At 45.6% G+C, this 15,901-nt stretch overlaps 1 protein-coding gene across 1 annotated transcript in view; it reads left to right on the forward strand.

Moving 5' to 3' along the window:
• The first annotated feature begins 1,521 nt into the window (after positions 1-1,521).
• RHOBTB2 (Rho related BTB domain containing 2) overlaps positions 1,522-15,901 on the forward strand; it is a 44,911-nt gene continuing 30,531 nt past the window's right edge. Inside the window, exons 1-2 of the mRNA XM_018563700.1 lie at positions 1,522-1,615; positions 1,718-1,781. Coding sequence (XP_018419202.1) covers positions 1,729-1,781 — 53 coding nt within the window. The 5' untranslated portion in view covers positions 1,522-1,615; positions 1,718-1,728. The remainder of the gene's footprint in view (positions 1,616-1,717; positions 1,782-15,901) is intronic.

Genomic DNA, 15,901 nt, shown 5'->3' on the forward strand with positions numbered 1-15,901 from the left:
CAGCGCCTCCCCCCCCCCCCCCCCCCCGCTCCGATCCTCCAGCACTGACTGGTGGAATGTACGAGGGAGGGGGCGGGTACAGCTGGCTCTGCCTCTAGATAGGCAGAGGCAGCTGTCACCCACGCAGCTGAGTGGATCCAGACAGTAATGTCAGGATCTGTCCCGGCTGCGGTGGTCTCAGTATACCACGAGCTGTAGCTTGCGATATACTTAGCTTTGGGTCACGGGAGGACGCTAGTTTATGTCCTCCCGTGACCCTTAGGAGAACTATTGGGAAAAACACTGACCCCATAGTTCTCCTTTAACAAAATGATCAATGTGACATATCACGTAGAAAATAAGGTTTCTGTACTTAATGTTGAGGGACACAGGTCCTGCCCCTTTAATCCTTGGCCATAACTATTGCTCGCTGACCAAACTGAGGCATGACAGTTGGGGATGTGGGCTGGGTTTGGACCCTTGTCTTTATTCAACTTTACCTACTATGTAATACAGTGAGCTGGCTTAATGGGTTTTTTTTGTTGTTTTTCCAGTGTCCAGACTTCCTGAAGGCAACAATATAACTCAATTGTATATCATTTCTACTGTTCCTGTGTGTGTCAATGGACTCCAAGATAAAGGTTTTACGGTAAATTAAAAAACCATGTTTTGTGCACTTTGATGGATATGATAGGTTAATTTTACAATAATAATCACTGTAAAGCTGCAAATAGACATTAGTAGCTGCTAGGCATGCACCGATACCGATACTAGTATTAGTATCAGTGCCGATGCCGTGTATTTGTGATCGCCCAAATCCCCCGATGGCTAGCCCAATACTTCCGGTATCAGGAAGCCGGTCAGCGTTTTTGCACAGCACCAGCTCCACTGAATGGCACTGATGAGTATTTCCTCATCAGCGAAGTCTAGGGCTGCTATATGTTGGAACTTTTATAAATGAAGCCCATAGATTTATCCTCTGTTGTTTTGGTAGGAATGGTTTGTATGGTACTGATGGTTAAAAGGAATATATGTGCAATCGCTATGAAAGGTGAAATCCCAGTCACACATAGTAGCATTGATAGTCATTATGTATCATGGATACAGTAAAAGCAGAGAAAGTGATCTGTTCTGATGTAGACTTAATCACTATGGCCGTAGTTGCAATGAGTGCTTATGTAATGCAGTGAATGTTGCAGTTTTTATATAGATTGATCAGAAATAAGTAACCTTTGCCCGTAACATTTTACTGCTCACAGGGTAGTCATTTATTTAATCGCCTGCCAAAATGTCCCATTAGAGTTGATGGAGTTGTAGAAAAAGAGCTGATGTGAGACATGGAGCTCTCACCTGCATGCCTGCGATTGTGGCAGATCAGGTTAGCAATACGGGCAGTTCACGCCCTCCACATCCATTGGTCATTGTGAGCAATTTGCACCTGCATGACGTCTGGGGAGGAGGAGGAGACTGGAGCTGTGTACAACACTAGACCCAATCCACCTGTCATTCTGTCTGCTGTCTATGCACACCTGTATACATCTGTTGGAGCGCTGAAAACAAAGTGCTGTCTGCACAGATTTCTGAGTACACGACCAGCAAATCCAGCCACATCCTTAGGACATTATAGAACCCTGAGGTATACTATGTGCATTTGTCTGAGGTTCCTAATGTATTGCATGTTGTTATAGCTTTGTGTGATTTGTGTTTGCATGATTTTAATGATATTTTGTCTGTACAGACTCCTGGAAGATGGAGGAAGGGGTGACAGAGCTGATGGAGTTAGCTGACTTCCAGTATGATGAGTGAGTATTGTACCCTGCAGCACTTTGAATTATAGTGACACTGATGACCTGTGATAACTCTGTGATTTACATGCACTGAGCACGGTTAACTCATTCTGCCCTGAACATTTATTGTGGATTCTACCTTAATAGTATTGGTACGTTTTGCCGTGAGCTGTGATGTTGCTTTTTGCCCTGAGCTGTGATGTTGCTTTTTGCCCTGAGCTGTGATGGCAGACTTTGCCATGAGCTGTCATGGCACATTCTACCCTGAGCTGTCATGGCACATTCTACCCTGAGCTGTCATGGCACATTCTAACCAGAGCAGTGATGGTTAATTCTTCCCTGAGCAGTGATGGCAGACTTTGCCATGAGCGGTAATGCCGCATACTACCCTGAGCTGTCATGCAACATACTACCCTGAGCTGTCATGCAACATACAACCCTGAGCTGTGATGTTGCTTTTTGCCCTGAGTAGTGATGGCACACTCTACCCTGAGCTGTAATGGCAAATTATAACCTGAGCAGTGATGGTTCATTCTTCCCTGAGCACTGATGGTTCATTCTTCCCTGAGCAGTGATGGCAGACTTTGCCATGAGCGGTAATGCCGCATACTACCCTGAGCTGTCATGGCACATTCCAACCTGAGCGGTGATGTTACATTTTACATTGAGCAGTGATGGTTCATTATTCCCTAAACAGACCTTGCCATTAGCAGTAATTACTACTACTACCCTGTGCTGTCATGTCTAACTCTACCCTGAGCTATGATGGAACATTCTACCCCCTAGGTGTGATGGAAAACTGTACCCTGAGCTGTGATTGCACATTCCACCCTGGGCAGTAAATACACAATTTGCCTTTAGGTGTAATGGCATGCTCCGCCCTGAGCTGTGATGGTGCATCTGTCCTAAGCTGTGATGAATCTCCCCCCCGAGTTGTGATGCTACATTGCACCCTGAGCATTGATGGCATATGTTACCCTGACCAGTGTTGGTACCTTGTGGCCTACACTGTAATGGTACATTGTAGCCTGAGCAGGGTTGGTACATTGTGCCCTAAGTTGTGATGGTACATTGCATCCTGGGCAGTGTCTGTACATTGTCCCCTAAGCTTTCATGGTACATCATGGCCTGGCCTCTGATGGCAAATTCTGCCCTAAGCTGTGATGGATTATTCTTCCCTGAGCGCTGATGACAGACTTTCAATGAGCAGTAATGACTAATTTTATGATAATTTTGCTGTGACGGTACATTTTGTCCTGTGAATTAATAGTACGTTCCGCCCTGAGCACTGATGGTTCATTTTTTCTTGAACAGTGATGGCAGACTTTGCCATGGCCAGTAATGGCAAATTTTGCCCTTAGCAGTGATGGTACATTCTACCCCGAGGTGTGATGTAACATTCTACCCCGAGGTGTGATGAAACATTCTACCACGAGGTGTGATGAAACATTCTACCCCGAGGTGTGATGAAACATTCTACCCTGAGCAGTAATGACACATTCTACCCTGCGCCGTAGTGGTGCATCTGTCCTGAGCTCTGATGTTAGATCCCACCCTGAGCATTGATGACAATTCCTGCAATTGCCTGTTATGGTTCATTCTTCTCTAAACAGTGATGACAGACTTCCTATGAGCAGTGATGGCACATTCTACCTTTTGCTGTGATGGTGCATTTTGTCCTGTGCAATATTGGTACATTCCACCTGAGCAGTGATGACACATTCTTCACCTGAGCAGTGATGGTTCATTCTTCCTTGAACAGTAGTGGCATATTCTGCCCTGAGCAGTGATGGTACATGTTACCCTGAGCAGTGACGGTACATGTTACCCTGAGCTGTGATGGTACATGTTGCCCTGAGCAGTGATGGTACATGTTACCCTGGGCTGTGATGGTACATGTTACCCTGAGCAGTGATGGTACATGTTACCGTGAGCAGTGATGGGACATGTTACCCTGAGCAGTGATGGTACATGTTACCCTGGGCTGTGATGGTACATGTTACCCTGAGCAGTGATGGTACATGTTACCCTGAGCAGTGATGGTACATGTTACCGTGAGCAGTGATGGTACATGTTACCCTGAGCAGTGATGGTACATGTTACCCTGAGCTGTGATGGTACATGTTACCCTGAGCTGTGATGGTACATGTTTCCCTGAGCAGTGATGGTACATGTTACCCTGAGCAGTGATGGTACATGTTACCGTGAGCAGTGATGGTACATGTTACCCTGAGCTGTGATGGTACATGTTACCCTGAGCTGTGATGGTACATGTTGCCCTGAGCTGTGATGGTACATGTTGCCCTGAGCTGTGATGGTACATGTTGCCCTGAGCTGTGATGGTACATTCTGCCATGTGTGACCACGGTGCTTCCTGCTGCAGGAAGAAAGGGGAAACCTTAGTCAGAAAGGCTTTTTGTCATTCTGCATAGAGTATCTGATTCCTCATAAGCCTTGCATATGAACATTTTTGCTTGAGGGCATAAAGGGCAGTTTTTTTCCAGACACTGGCCTATTACATTCACACAATGCTGTTGTTGGGTGACCAGATTTTCATTTTTATTCTACCTGTATCTGGTAACAAACATGCAGAAAAGTTAGGGTGGTCTATACATGTGCAAACTTCTTTTTTTCTGGATTCTGGTCATGTTCAGATTCCTTGTGTGCCACAAAGTATCTACAAATTTTATGATATCCTTGACCAAGTTTTCTTAATCACGATGATGATCATTCCTCTTAAACTTAAAGAACAATATTTGAATCAATTGTTGCTGCATATCTTGGGTGAAACATGATGTACACTTCTATGGAGTATGAGATTACTGTGATTGCCCCGGTGATCTTTATCTTTCTAAAGGAAACCTGTTCTGGGAGAGATATTGAGGCTCCAATTGCCGACAGTTGCTGACAGTCTCTGGCTTCTTCTTCAGAGTAAGCCACTTAGAGGCATGGAAACATCCCTGGATCTACAAGACAAGCAGGCAACGGCCATTTTCCAATAAAGCCGCCAGAAATATCCACCTACATATTCTTTAAGATTTATTTAAACTTTTCTTTAAAGTGTCCCCGGTTGATTTTGGTAGCATATAAATGGCTATCATCTTAGATAGTCCTCCCGGTATTGGCTTTGCTTGTGTGTAAGTAATAAAAGCATCTGTTGGTTGTGATTCTGGTACATAACCTGGTCTGTTGCTGGGCATGTTGTTTAAAAGGATTTCCAGTTTAACTCCATATATTTTTGACCCTTTATGGTAGTAATGATGAGAGGAATTCACCCTTGTAGTTGCCCCATATCACCTCCTTGTAGTTGCCCCATATCACCTCCTTGCAGTTGTCCAAATCACCTCCTTGTAGTTGCCTCATTTCACCTCCTTGTAGTTGCATCATTTCACCTCCTTGTAGTTGCCTCATATCACCTCCTTGTAGTTGCCCCATATTACCTCCTTGTAGTTGCCCCATATCACCTCCTTGCAGTTGTCCAAATCACCTGCTTGTAGTTGCCCCATATCACCTCCTTGTAGTTGCCCCAAATCACCTCCTTGTAGTTGCCTCATTTCACCTCCTTGTAGTTGCCCCATATCACCTCCTTGTAGTTGCCCCATATCACCTCCTTGTAGTTGCCCCAAATAACCTCCTTGTAGTTGCCTAATTTCACCTCCTTGTAGTTGCCCCATATCACCTCCATGTAGTTGCCTCATTTCACCTCCTTGTAGTTGCCCCATATCACCTCCTTGTAGTTGCCCCATATCACCTCATTGCAGTTGCTCCATATCACCTCCTTGCATTTCCTTCATATCACCTTCTTGCATTTGCCTTGTATCCGCTCCTTCCATTCGATCCATATCACCTCCTTGCATTTGATCCCTATCATCTCCTTGTAGTTGCTCCATATCGCCTCCTTTCATTTCCCCCATATCACCTCCTTACATTTGCCCCATATCACCTCTTTGCAGTTGACCCCTATCTCCTCCTTGCAGCTACTCCATAATACCTTCTTGCGGTTGCCCCATATCACCTCCCTGCGGTTGCTCAATATCACCTACTTGCGGTTGCTCAATATCACCTACTTGCGGTTGCCCCATATCACCTCCCTGCGGTTGCTCAATATCACCTACTTGCGGTTGCCCCATATTACCTCCCGGCGGTTGCTCCATATCACCTCCTTTCGGTTGCCCCATATCACCTCCTTTCGGTTGCCCCATATAACCTCCTTGCGGTTGCCCCATATCACCTCCTTGCGGTTGCCCCATATCACCTCCTTGCGGTTGCCCCATATCACCTCCTTGCGGTTGCCCCATATCACCTCCTTGCGGTTGCCCCATATCACCTCCTTGCGGTTGCTCCATATCACCTCCTTGCGGGTGTCCCATATCACCTCCTTGCGGTTGCCCCATATCACCTCCTTGCGGTTGCTCCATATCACCTCCTTGCTGTGTGCTGTCAGCCCACAATAGGGCTTAATGGTGGCCAAACACAGAACAACTACCGTATGTACATTGTATGTTGTTCATTGTACCATAACCATAACGATCATATCGTTGTGCTTACTTTTATTTTTGACTTACACATTAAGCACAATTACTTTTAAAGGGAAACAACGGTAATTGTGGAAGCAGAACTCACAGTAACATGAATAAACCATAAGCAAGATTGGAAAACAGAACACCTAATGCTCCGATTAACTTTCATATACCCGGGGGGAGGCGCTCAGTTATGCAAATAGCGACTTTGTCTTAAAGTCCCAGCCATCCCATCATTATGGATGCTCAACACATTGAAGGGCCAACAGCAAGAATCCAACATGCAGAAGAATTGTGTCTCATGCAGCACATTTGTTCATTCTATAGTCGTGGACCTTTCCAGTGACACAAATTACCTGAAACAAACCATCAATGTCTCTGTCTTGGAAATTAAGGAGTTTTCAGGTTTGATGAGCTCTCTTGTGATTTGCATTATATTTGCATACTCCGTCCCCACCTTCACAGAAAACCTGATCTGTCATGCATAACAACAGGCATTCCTTTCCATTCAAATTAACCCCTTATTACCCGTCTATCTGCTGCATTTTCTGTTCCTATAAATCAACAGCGTATTTTGTGTAAGCAGAAAAAAGTTATTGCGCAATGTTTACGTTAGAGTCAGTGACTATGATATGGGTTTTACCTTTTAGGATGTTTTTGTAGTTTAGTTGTTGCAATAAGTGTAGAAATGTGTAGATTTGATGTAGATTAGCCACTAGAGCAGCCTTTCTCTACCAGGGTTCCATGGATCCCTCCAGAAGTTTCTTGAACAATCAGCAATTGTGACTTTTAGATAAGTAACCATGGACATCAGTGAGCTATCTGTAAGGGGGCATTCTTCCCACTGACCATCAATGTAAGGATCATTCTTCCCACTGACCATCAATGTAAGGAGCATTCTTCCCACTGACCCCCAATGTAAGGAGCATTCTTCCCACTGACCCCCAATGTAAGGAGCATTCTTCCCACTGACCATCAATGTAAGGAGCATTCTTCCCACTGACCACTAAATTAAAGGAGCATTCTTCCCAATGACCACCAATGTAAGGAGCATTCTTCCCATTGACCACCAATGTAAGGGGCATTCTTCCCACTGACTACCAATGCAAGGGGTATTCTTCCCACTGACTACCAATGCAAGGGGCATTCTTCCCATTGGCCACCAATGTAAGGGAGTCCTTCCCTCTACCACTGATCTAAGGAGGTCCTCTTTAACTGACCACCAATCTAATAGATACGTCACTCACTACAGTACAGTGTAAATGGTGTACTGACCACCAGTGTAAGGGAATTCTTTTTCACTGACTATTAATGTAAGTTAGCACTTGCCCTCTGACCACCAATGTGAGGAAGCACTACGGTTTTCACAGTGTTTATTTTTTGGCCATTTTTAACATTTCATTATTATTACTGCAAATGATCTTGTTGTATATCGCAGCCCCGGGTGTCAAATACACCAAAGATGACCATATACTGCTCGAATTTCCGCCAAGTCCTTCTGATCACTCCTGTCAACAACAAAATAGATTCATCAATTGACTTTTGTTGAAAACTGTAGGCCAATCAGTGACTGCAGACAATTAGCTGACGTCACTATTCAGGTATTCTGACAGTATGTTTTTTTTTCTCGTTGTGTGTGGCCACCACATTTCTTATTCTTTTACTTATTCTTATGTTCACCCTCGTGTCCCGTGAGCGGTAGATGATAAAAGGATCGGTTCTCTGAGCATTTTTCTCAGTGGCTCTTCCCTGGTTGAGAAAGGTTTAGAGTCTCTGATATATACCACAAGGTGAGTAATAAGAGCACCAGCTTGTTTGGTTCTTTGTGGAAATGACTGATATCTACAGGGCTGCACAGAGCCCTTCAGATCCAGCCCGGGGGAACCGAAGTATGAGTTCAAATACCGCATGACGACCTTGCGGTGCCTCCCGGGGAAAGCACACTTTAATGACTGGCAGCGAGAACAGGTTGCAAGTTTGGCACGCAACAGAATGTCACCCAGCTGCTTCTGAACCTCTGATAAGATCAAGCTGGAAAAAAACAGTTCAGGTTGTGCTCCTTCTATCCCTTTCAATGGATTCCTCTCCTCCCCCTCCAGCCTAGTCGCCGAGTCCCCAGCCCTCTGTCCTACTGTGCGCGGCGAGCTGCGCCTGCTAGTGTCACAGGAACAGACTGGTGCATTCTGGACAGAGATGCTGGACCGAGCTGGATACAGGCGCTTCCTGCACACTTGGCACACAATCAGCGAAATCGGAGAAGAAACAGATTGTGTTTATTGGAGGGTGTGAATGGTGTGAATACCTGGCTGTAAACAGGAGCTAATTTACAATTATGTATTGTGATGTAGTAGTAGAACGAGGGGCCTGCGACAATTTGAGGATTTTCAGCTTCGTAGGACGTGCAGGACCAAGCATACCCCCATGCTGAACTTTCCGCTTTGCAAATATGCATCTGCTCTGCAACCGATTTGCCAATGTGGACAACCTCCCATTGCAGTGGGGCTACCTGCTCATTGTCATAACTCATAACTCTCATAACTGCTCATAACTTATTGGGGTTATCTGCTCATTAATGCAGGGCAAAGTATTTCTACTCCTTGTGAACCCAACCTGAGGAAACTCTAAAATTAGATTCGCTGAGAGCCTAGAGTAAGAGTATGGCTTTGATGATTAGGCCAGGGCTGGACAAATCCCAGGAGCCAGGTCGCCAATGCTCCTTAAAAATGACATGTTGTCAATGGCTCCTAAAAAAGAAATACTTGCTGGTTTCTGGATTGGACAGACCAGCTCCAGAATTCCATTATGGTTTTTCCACCCCTGTAGTAATGTCTAGGAAACCTGTGTAAAGGACTTGTACTTTACTTGTACCTGATCCCCGCTCCCCCAGTGGCTGGAGCTCCCTCCGGCTGTGGGTCATCACGTATAATGCAGGGCTGTCTACCCTTCATTAGACATGAGGATGTCAGACGACCTCCGACTGCCGAAGCAGAGGGGGAAAGAGCGCCTGTCTTGGAACCTGCGAGAGCGGGGCTCAGGTAAGTACACCATTCCCGCGGACATGAACAAGGATTTAAAGCACAACTGTGGGCATATAGGAAAATGTGGCTACCCCCACACTGCAAGGATTAAGTGGTCTAGTGGATGTAATAAATGAATTACCTTATCTTCGGTTCCCCCGGGCTGCTAGACTGCTCCCCACAGCCTCTTCTTTTCTGGGCTCTGGAGGTCTAAGGACCAATGATGTCATCACGTCTTATGCAGGTCTATTGACCTGCATTATACATGAGGACACCGAGGGACATGCCTAGGCTGGAGTGGAGGGGGGTGAGTGCTGACCACCGTGCGACTGAGGATCAGGTGAGTAATACAGCTTTATTTGAGTTCCCCCCTACGGGGAAGGCAAACTATAAGCAGATTAAACTTCAGTTTTAAACCTTGGTGGCCAGTGCCGGGACTTGTTGCTGTTCTTTTTATAGTACAGATTCATATTACTTATGAGAGCTTTTGGCACAATTGTGCATTTGGAGGAAATGTGATATGTACTATCCAATCTGTAACTGGATTAAAAACCTTTTACAAGATGTGCCGCCGATCTAATTTCTATGTGTAATGAGCGGCAAGGCTCTTTCTGGGTCACAGACACAACAAAAACAGAACTTATATCATATCATTGTAAAAAGAGCTGCGATGTGCCACCCACGGCAGCCAATCAAAAGTCAGCTTTTAACACTTTTATGTAACACAGCTATCAAAAGATTTCTGATTGGCTGCTATGAGGTGCAGTACATTGCACATTGCCTCATGTGATGTTTGGGGATATTAGCACATATGGTAAGTGCTTAAGGATGCAGTCCACTCACAATATCTTCTGTTTAAGGGAATGGAAGCCCATTTTATTAAAACAAAAAAAAGTTCATACATCCATCTTGGATACCCTCGCAGGGTTTGTTCAGCATAACCTCCATGCAATACTTGCAACACAAGTTTAGCCTCCTGGCTCCCACTTTAAACATTAGCACTTCTGACCCACCGATTTTTTTGGCAGTGCTGTCCCACCTTTTACTAATGGCCCCTAAGGCTCACCGCTCTCCCAGTCTTACCAGTTCTCTCCAGCCTCCCTGTCGGTCTACGTGTTCCTCTAGCACACACACCACCTGACTCCACTTTAACTTCTGGGGGATTCCTCCTGACCACTGAACACCGTCAGTTCCTATCCCAGCAGGAGCTCCCCTGACTCCTCTCTGACTTCTGGGGGAGTCCTCCTGACCCCTGAACATGGTCTGTTCCCATTTCCCAGCAGCAGCTAATTCCCCTAGCCAGCATCCTTTCCTTAACGGCTGTGCACACCTGAGCAATCATCGGGTGCTGGTCACTGCTAAAGCCTGGACCCAGGACTTGAGATCTCATCCCTCCTGAATCACCTTGAAACCTCCCAGTTCCAGGATCCCAAGCAGAACCCAGACAAACCCTTGTTTCCTGACACCTCTCAGCCCATCTGGCTGAGAGTCCTGGGTGATCATAACGCCCAATTCTACAGTGGGCTTGCCACACATTACCACACCCATTACAGGGTAATTTCAATGCTTATTTATAAGAAGTTTGCAGACAAGCTCATTGGCTCTGGTAAGGAACCTTCCAAAGCAAATAGTCCTCCGTTGATGGATACCCAGAATTGGACATACACAAATAGTCACCAAACCAAACAGGTGAAATAGACTGAAATGTTTTGCCAACATGTTTCAGGGGCAACACTACTCCCCTCTGATCATGGCTTAGTGCTGTGTAATGAGGACGTGAAAGAACTTAAAATGAACAGTTAGCCAATTGCCGTTGACCACGGTGCATATTTGCAGGTTAATTAGGAGAGTTTAAATCAGGCCAAATATAGATTCCTCTGGTCCTTATTCCATCGTTCTAAGTCTTAATGAAGGAGGAATGTTGTTGCCCCGAAATGCATTGCCTGAATTTTTATGTGATCGAATTAAAAGAACAAGACAGGGGGAGAAATCTTCCAGTGGGAACACATGTACCGAGCATAACTAAGTTGGAGTTTTCCCTCATTTTGGGGACCTTTCCACTTACTTTCTGTTGTAGCTCAGAGGGCAGGACGTGCAGGGAAATCTTGCTGATGTGGAAATAGGCAGTTAAACTCAATAGACATTCTAACCCTTCCCCAATCTATACAAACTGACTATGGGCAAGAAATTATGTACACATTCTGAACCAGCAATAAAAGAGCTTTACAACAAGCCCTTAATGACCTCAGTAGCTGCATGTGCTGTGAAGTAATTCATTCTAAGCCCTCATTCACACTAGAAAAGGCCGGCACGTACAGCTCCGTGCTGTGTGCACGGCTGTTTCGGGCAGCTCCCAGGAAGGACAGGTGCTGCATGTGATTAGTACGCAGTCCCTGTCCTTCTCTATGGGACTACGAGGCCATAAGCACCCCTACGCTCACCCCAAGTGCAGGTCCATACGGGTGCGTGTGTCCCGGCTCGGGCGCAGACAGGATCCATCCTATCAGCGTACGAGTGCGCTCACCCGCACCCGCACGGACGTGCACTTGAGGTGAGCGTAGGGGGCATATGGCCGCGTTGTCCCATAGAGAAGGACAGTGTTGAATGATGGAATAAATGTCAGTCAAAGTATTGCAGCGCTGAATACTGGAAAATGGTCAAATCTTAACTGAGCAAACTGAAGAGAGAAGCTGATTGGTTGCCGTGCACAGCTGCTACCGATTTTGATACATTCCCCCCATAGTGTATGTCCAGCTTTAAGGGCCCATTCACACCACGTCCAGATCATCTCCAGACCAGGTTGTTTCCGGAACCAAAATGCATCCTAATGTATCCCTATGCTATTTGTGGCCTCTGTTCACACCAGTGCAGTCTGTTCCAGACCAGACCACAAAAATACTGCATGTCTCATTTTGTCTGGTCTGGAATGCACATGTGACTGTGGGCAGGTTCACACCATTTTCCGGACCAGATCTGCCCTCAAGTGCGCCCATGTTTTGCCCATGTAGAGGGGAAAAAAACATGGTTTATACTTATCTTCCTTTAACTCTTTGGAGACTCTTTTTGGTTTCTGGGAACAAAGAAGAAGTATTGCGTTGGGACTTTGAGGTTACATTGAGCCATAGAATCACTTCCCCCCCACTGACGAGAGTTTGATTAGCAAACTGCCAGGCTTCGGCACCGTCACGTGAGAGGAAGGGAAGTAAGTTATCCCATACTAGATTCCATTTCTTTACTCTCGGGGACTGAACGGAGCATCGGGGGAGTGTATGGAAGGTATGTAAGTAACTAGTGGGGCCCTCTAATGTCAATGGCCATTATGAAAGAGCATCCAAGTGACGGGACTTACTGTTAACGAATGCATTGTGTGGTTGATATGTAAGGTGATATCACAGCCTTATGTAAATGATTGCCTCACATGTACGCTTTTTTTCAGAACCTTCAGCTTTAGGGGAAGATTTAAGGGTTTGATCACTAGGTTTCCTCACTGTGGTCATGTGTGTGGTTGACAACTGGCAGTTGCAGGTCATTGGAGGCCTCATTCATGTGAACTGTTCCTGTACTCACCCAAGCATTCATAGGAAGTCCATGTGAGGTTTTGGAGCAAGAACCTCATGGAGTCCTATGGAGCGGAATGCTGTGAGGCAGTGACTGCAGCCAACTCGCTGAAAGGGTTCCTTTGGTGATCCTGAAGACTCAATCCCAGCAGGAATAGGTACTTATCCAAGTAGTGTTGAAATGTGAGTGGATTGGGTAGAGGGGGAATCACTGTGTGAAATCCAGCAAGTTCTAGACAGTCTGAGCCGCAGCTACTGAGGGAAGGCAGCAGGTGTGTGTGGCCAGACGAACTCTGGCCGAGGATGCCTAAGAGGGGTTCACGGTTAGGTGCGGCAGTCTTGGAATCAGCAAGAGAGGGTCACGAATTACCCAGCGTTCACTGGCAATTCCCGAACACTGGGTAATTGAATTTTGCAGCTTAAAGCTGCTATGTGGGCGGAGCCAGATGACGTCGTCGGAGAGAAGGAAGTTCCGGGCGACGTACCCGGAACCTCGGAGTGGTAAGTCTATTACAGGAGCTGTAACAGAAGGGATCTTTGGAGCCTCGTGTAATGTGTTTCAAGACTCTGACCATCTCCTGCCCCACATCTACAGTCTTTGACCATCTCATCGTTTATGTCTGCAATCTCTGACCATCTCCTAGGACCCCAACAACCAAAAGACCTTTCAGAAAATGTTCCAGTATCTCCTACAGATCAATTTTGGTTGACTTCTAGGCTTATTCTTTGAACTGCCGGAATAGGAACAGGGATGTGTCGGGGCTGGTAGGTCTGCCAAAATGGAACTCTGTTCCGTTTGGTTTTCCGGACCTGGTCGGAGTCAGGGGTAATCGGATGTAAATGGATGCATGTGCCCAACCTGTGGCCCTTTGGCACTTATTGCCCTCTGAGACCTTGCCGAAAGTAGTCACTTTCCTTATCTAGGGTCCGTGAAAGAAGAAATATTCCTTAGACTGGTTTCTATTAGTTAAATGGTTTGATTTATTTTCTTACACTATCTTCCTTTTTCTGTGCTGCCGTTCCCTTTTCTTTTTTTGTGATTCTTTCCTGTGATCTTTTATAATGGATTTTATAGGGAGCAGATGTATGGATTTACAAAGGGGCTGTAACAGAAGGGATCTTTGGCAGCCTTGTTTAATGTGTTTCAAGACTCTGACCACCTTCTGCAGCACATCTACAGTCTTTGATCCTCTCATCTTTTATGTCTGCAGTCTCTGACCATCTCCTAGGACCCCAACAACCAAAAGACCTTTCAGAAAATGTTCCAGTATCTCCTACAGATCAAATTTGGTTGACTTTTAGGCTTATTCTATCAACAGCACAAAAGGGAACAGGGATGTCTCGGGGGTGGTAACATATAGCCGTAAATCAGATCTCAGTATAGTGGAGTCAGCCAACATGTTATTTTTTGGTTGCTATTGGGTACTGCACATTACACATCATATTGCCCGATTCTGACTTATTGTTTCTCTGAAGTAGTTAGCCAAATCTGGCAAGGATTATATCACCGGGTACCATTCCAGATTACCTGTTTAAGAAACAGGCACACATTAACTGCCTCTACATCTATTACAGACTGCGTCTGTTTATTGTTCCTGCATTATGCTGCCTCGGGCTACCTCATATGATCCATTTGTTACACAGCGCAGTCACGCCTCACAGGTCCCTGCAATGCTGTCTGCTCTGGCTTTCCACTCTCTCCCTGTCATTGCTTCCTATTTATAGCTGGTAGTTCTCCTACACTATTTGGCCATTGTCCATTTCTCTCAATACGCTTTTACTGAAACAGCTGTAGAAACCTTTGTAGTGTTTAAGGATAATGTGGCCACACTAAGCTGAACCTGATCTGGAGGTAACAGCGGTACTGTAGTGCAAGCGCCATTAATCTTAGTGTTCAGTGCAGCACTTTGGATTCTAGGCCCGCACTGTACACCAGCTTTTCCCATCCAGAGTTCTGTGTAACCCTAGGGTTTCTCCAGAGGTTGCAAGGGTTCCTTGAGCAATGAGCAGTCACTGCCTTTCCAATAGGTAACCACTGATACCAATGATCTTTTTTCGGTATCTGTAAGCAGGGCATTTTTCCCATTGTATTCCTATATAAGAAGGGTCTTCCCCACTAACCACTTGTATAAGAAGACCCCTCTCTAATGCCCAGTTATATAAGAAGGCCCATCTCTACTGACCACCTATATAAGCAGACCCTGCTCCACGGAGCACCTACTGTATATACCTATATAAGAAGACCTGTCTCTACTGACCACCTATATAAGAAGACCCTTCCTCAATGACCACTTCTACATCTATACAGAAGGCCCTTCTCCACTGGCCTCCTACACATCTATAGATGAGGGCTAGTCCCCACTGACCACATATTCACAGTGAGAATGCCCTTCTCCTCTCACAACCTATACATCTATGGAGGCCCACATCACACATCCCAGGAGGCCTCTTGGTCTGTCTCTTCTGGGTTCCCACAGCCGACCAGTCACTTTACTTTAAGCTTTCAAAGGTTTATTGCATATTTGCATGGAGAAAATAGGAAGGAGGGTGAAGGATTCACAGGATACGTGTAGGTTCTGTTAAAACACAGTCCTTGGTCTTCTGCCATGTGGGGCACAACCACAATCTGCTTCCTTTAGGCTCAAACAGCACTCTACGGCAGCCAGTATCTTTAAGGGTTTCTACCAGGAGGGGAGATCCTTACCCAAAGGCCTAGAATATGGCAAGATGTTACATCAGTATGCTTTTAGGGCAAAACCTTCCCGCGAGGGGAAATCCAAGTGCCTCAGATAATGAATTATTCTCCCAACATGCATCAGCAAGTCTTCTTGGCTAGGTAATAAACATCCTTAACACAGATTGTTATCTTTATCTCCAGTACACCGTGTTGGAGCAAACTCAACACAGCTTGTAACTGAGATAATACAATCCATGCTTAGAGAACATTAGTCAGCAGCTAAACTCATTAAAACTACCTACAAAATAAAAAAAAAAGGATTTGAAAAATACTACATCCCTACATGTGTAAAATATTTGATATT

The sequence above is a fragment of the Nanorana parkeri genome, unplaced genomic scaffold (genome assembly GCF_000935625.1).
Source record: "Nanorana parkeri isolate BGI_ZX_2015 unplaced genomic scaffold, ASM93562v1 scaffold686, whole genome shotgun sequence".
NCBI lineage: Eukaryota > Metazoa > Chordata > Amphibia > Anura > Dicroglossidae > Nanorana > Nanorana parkeri.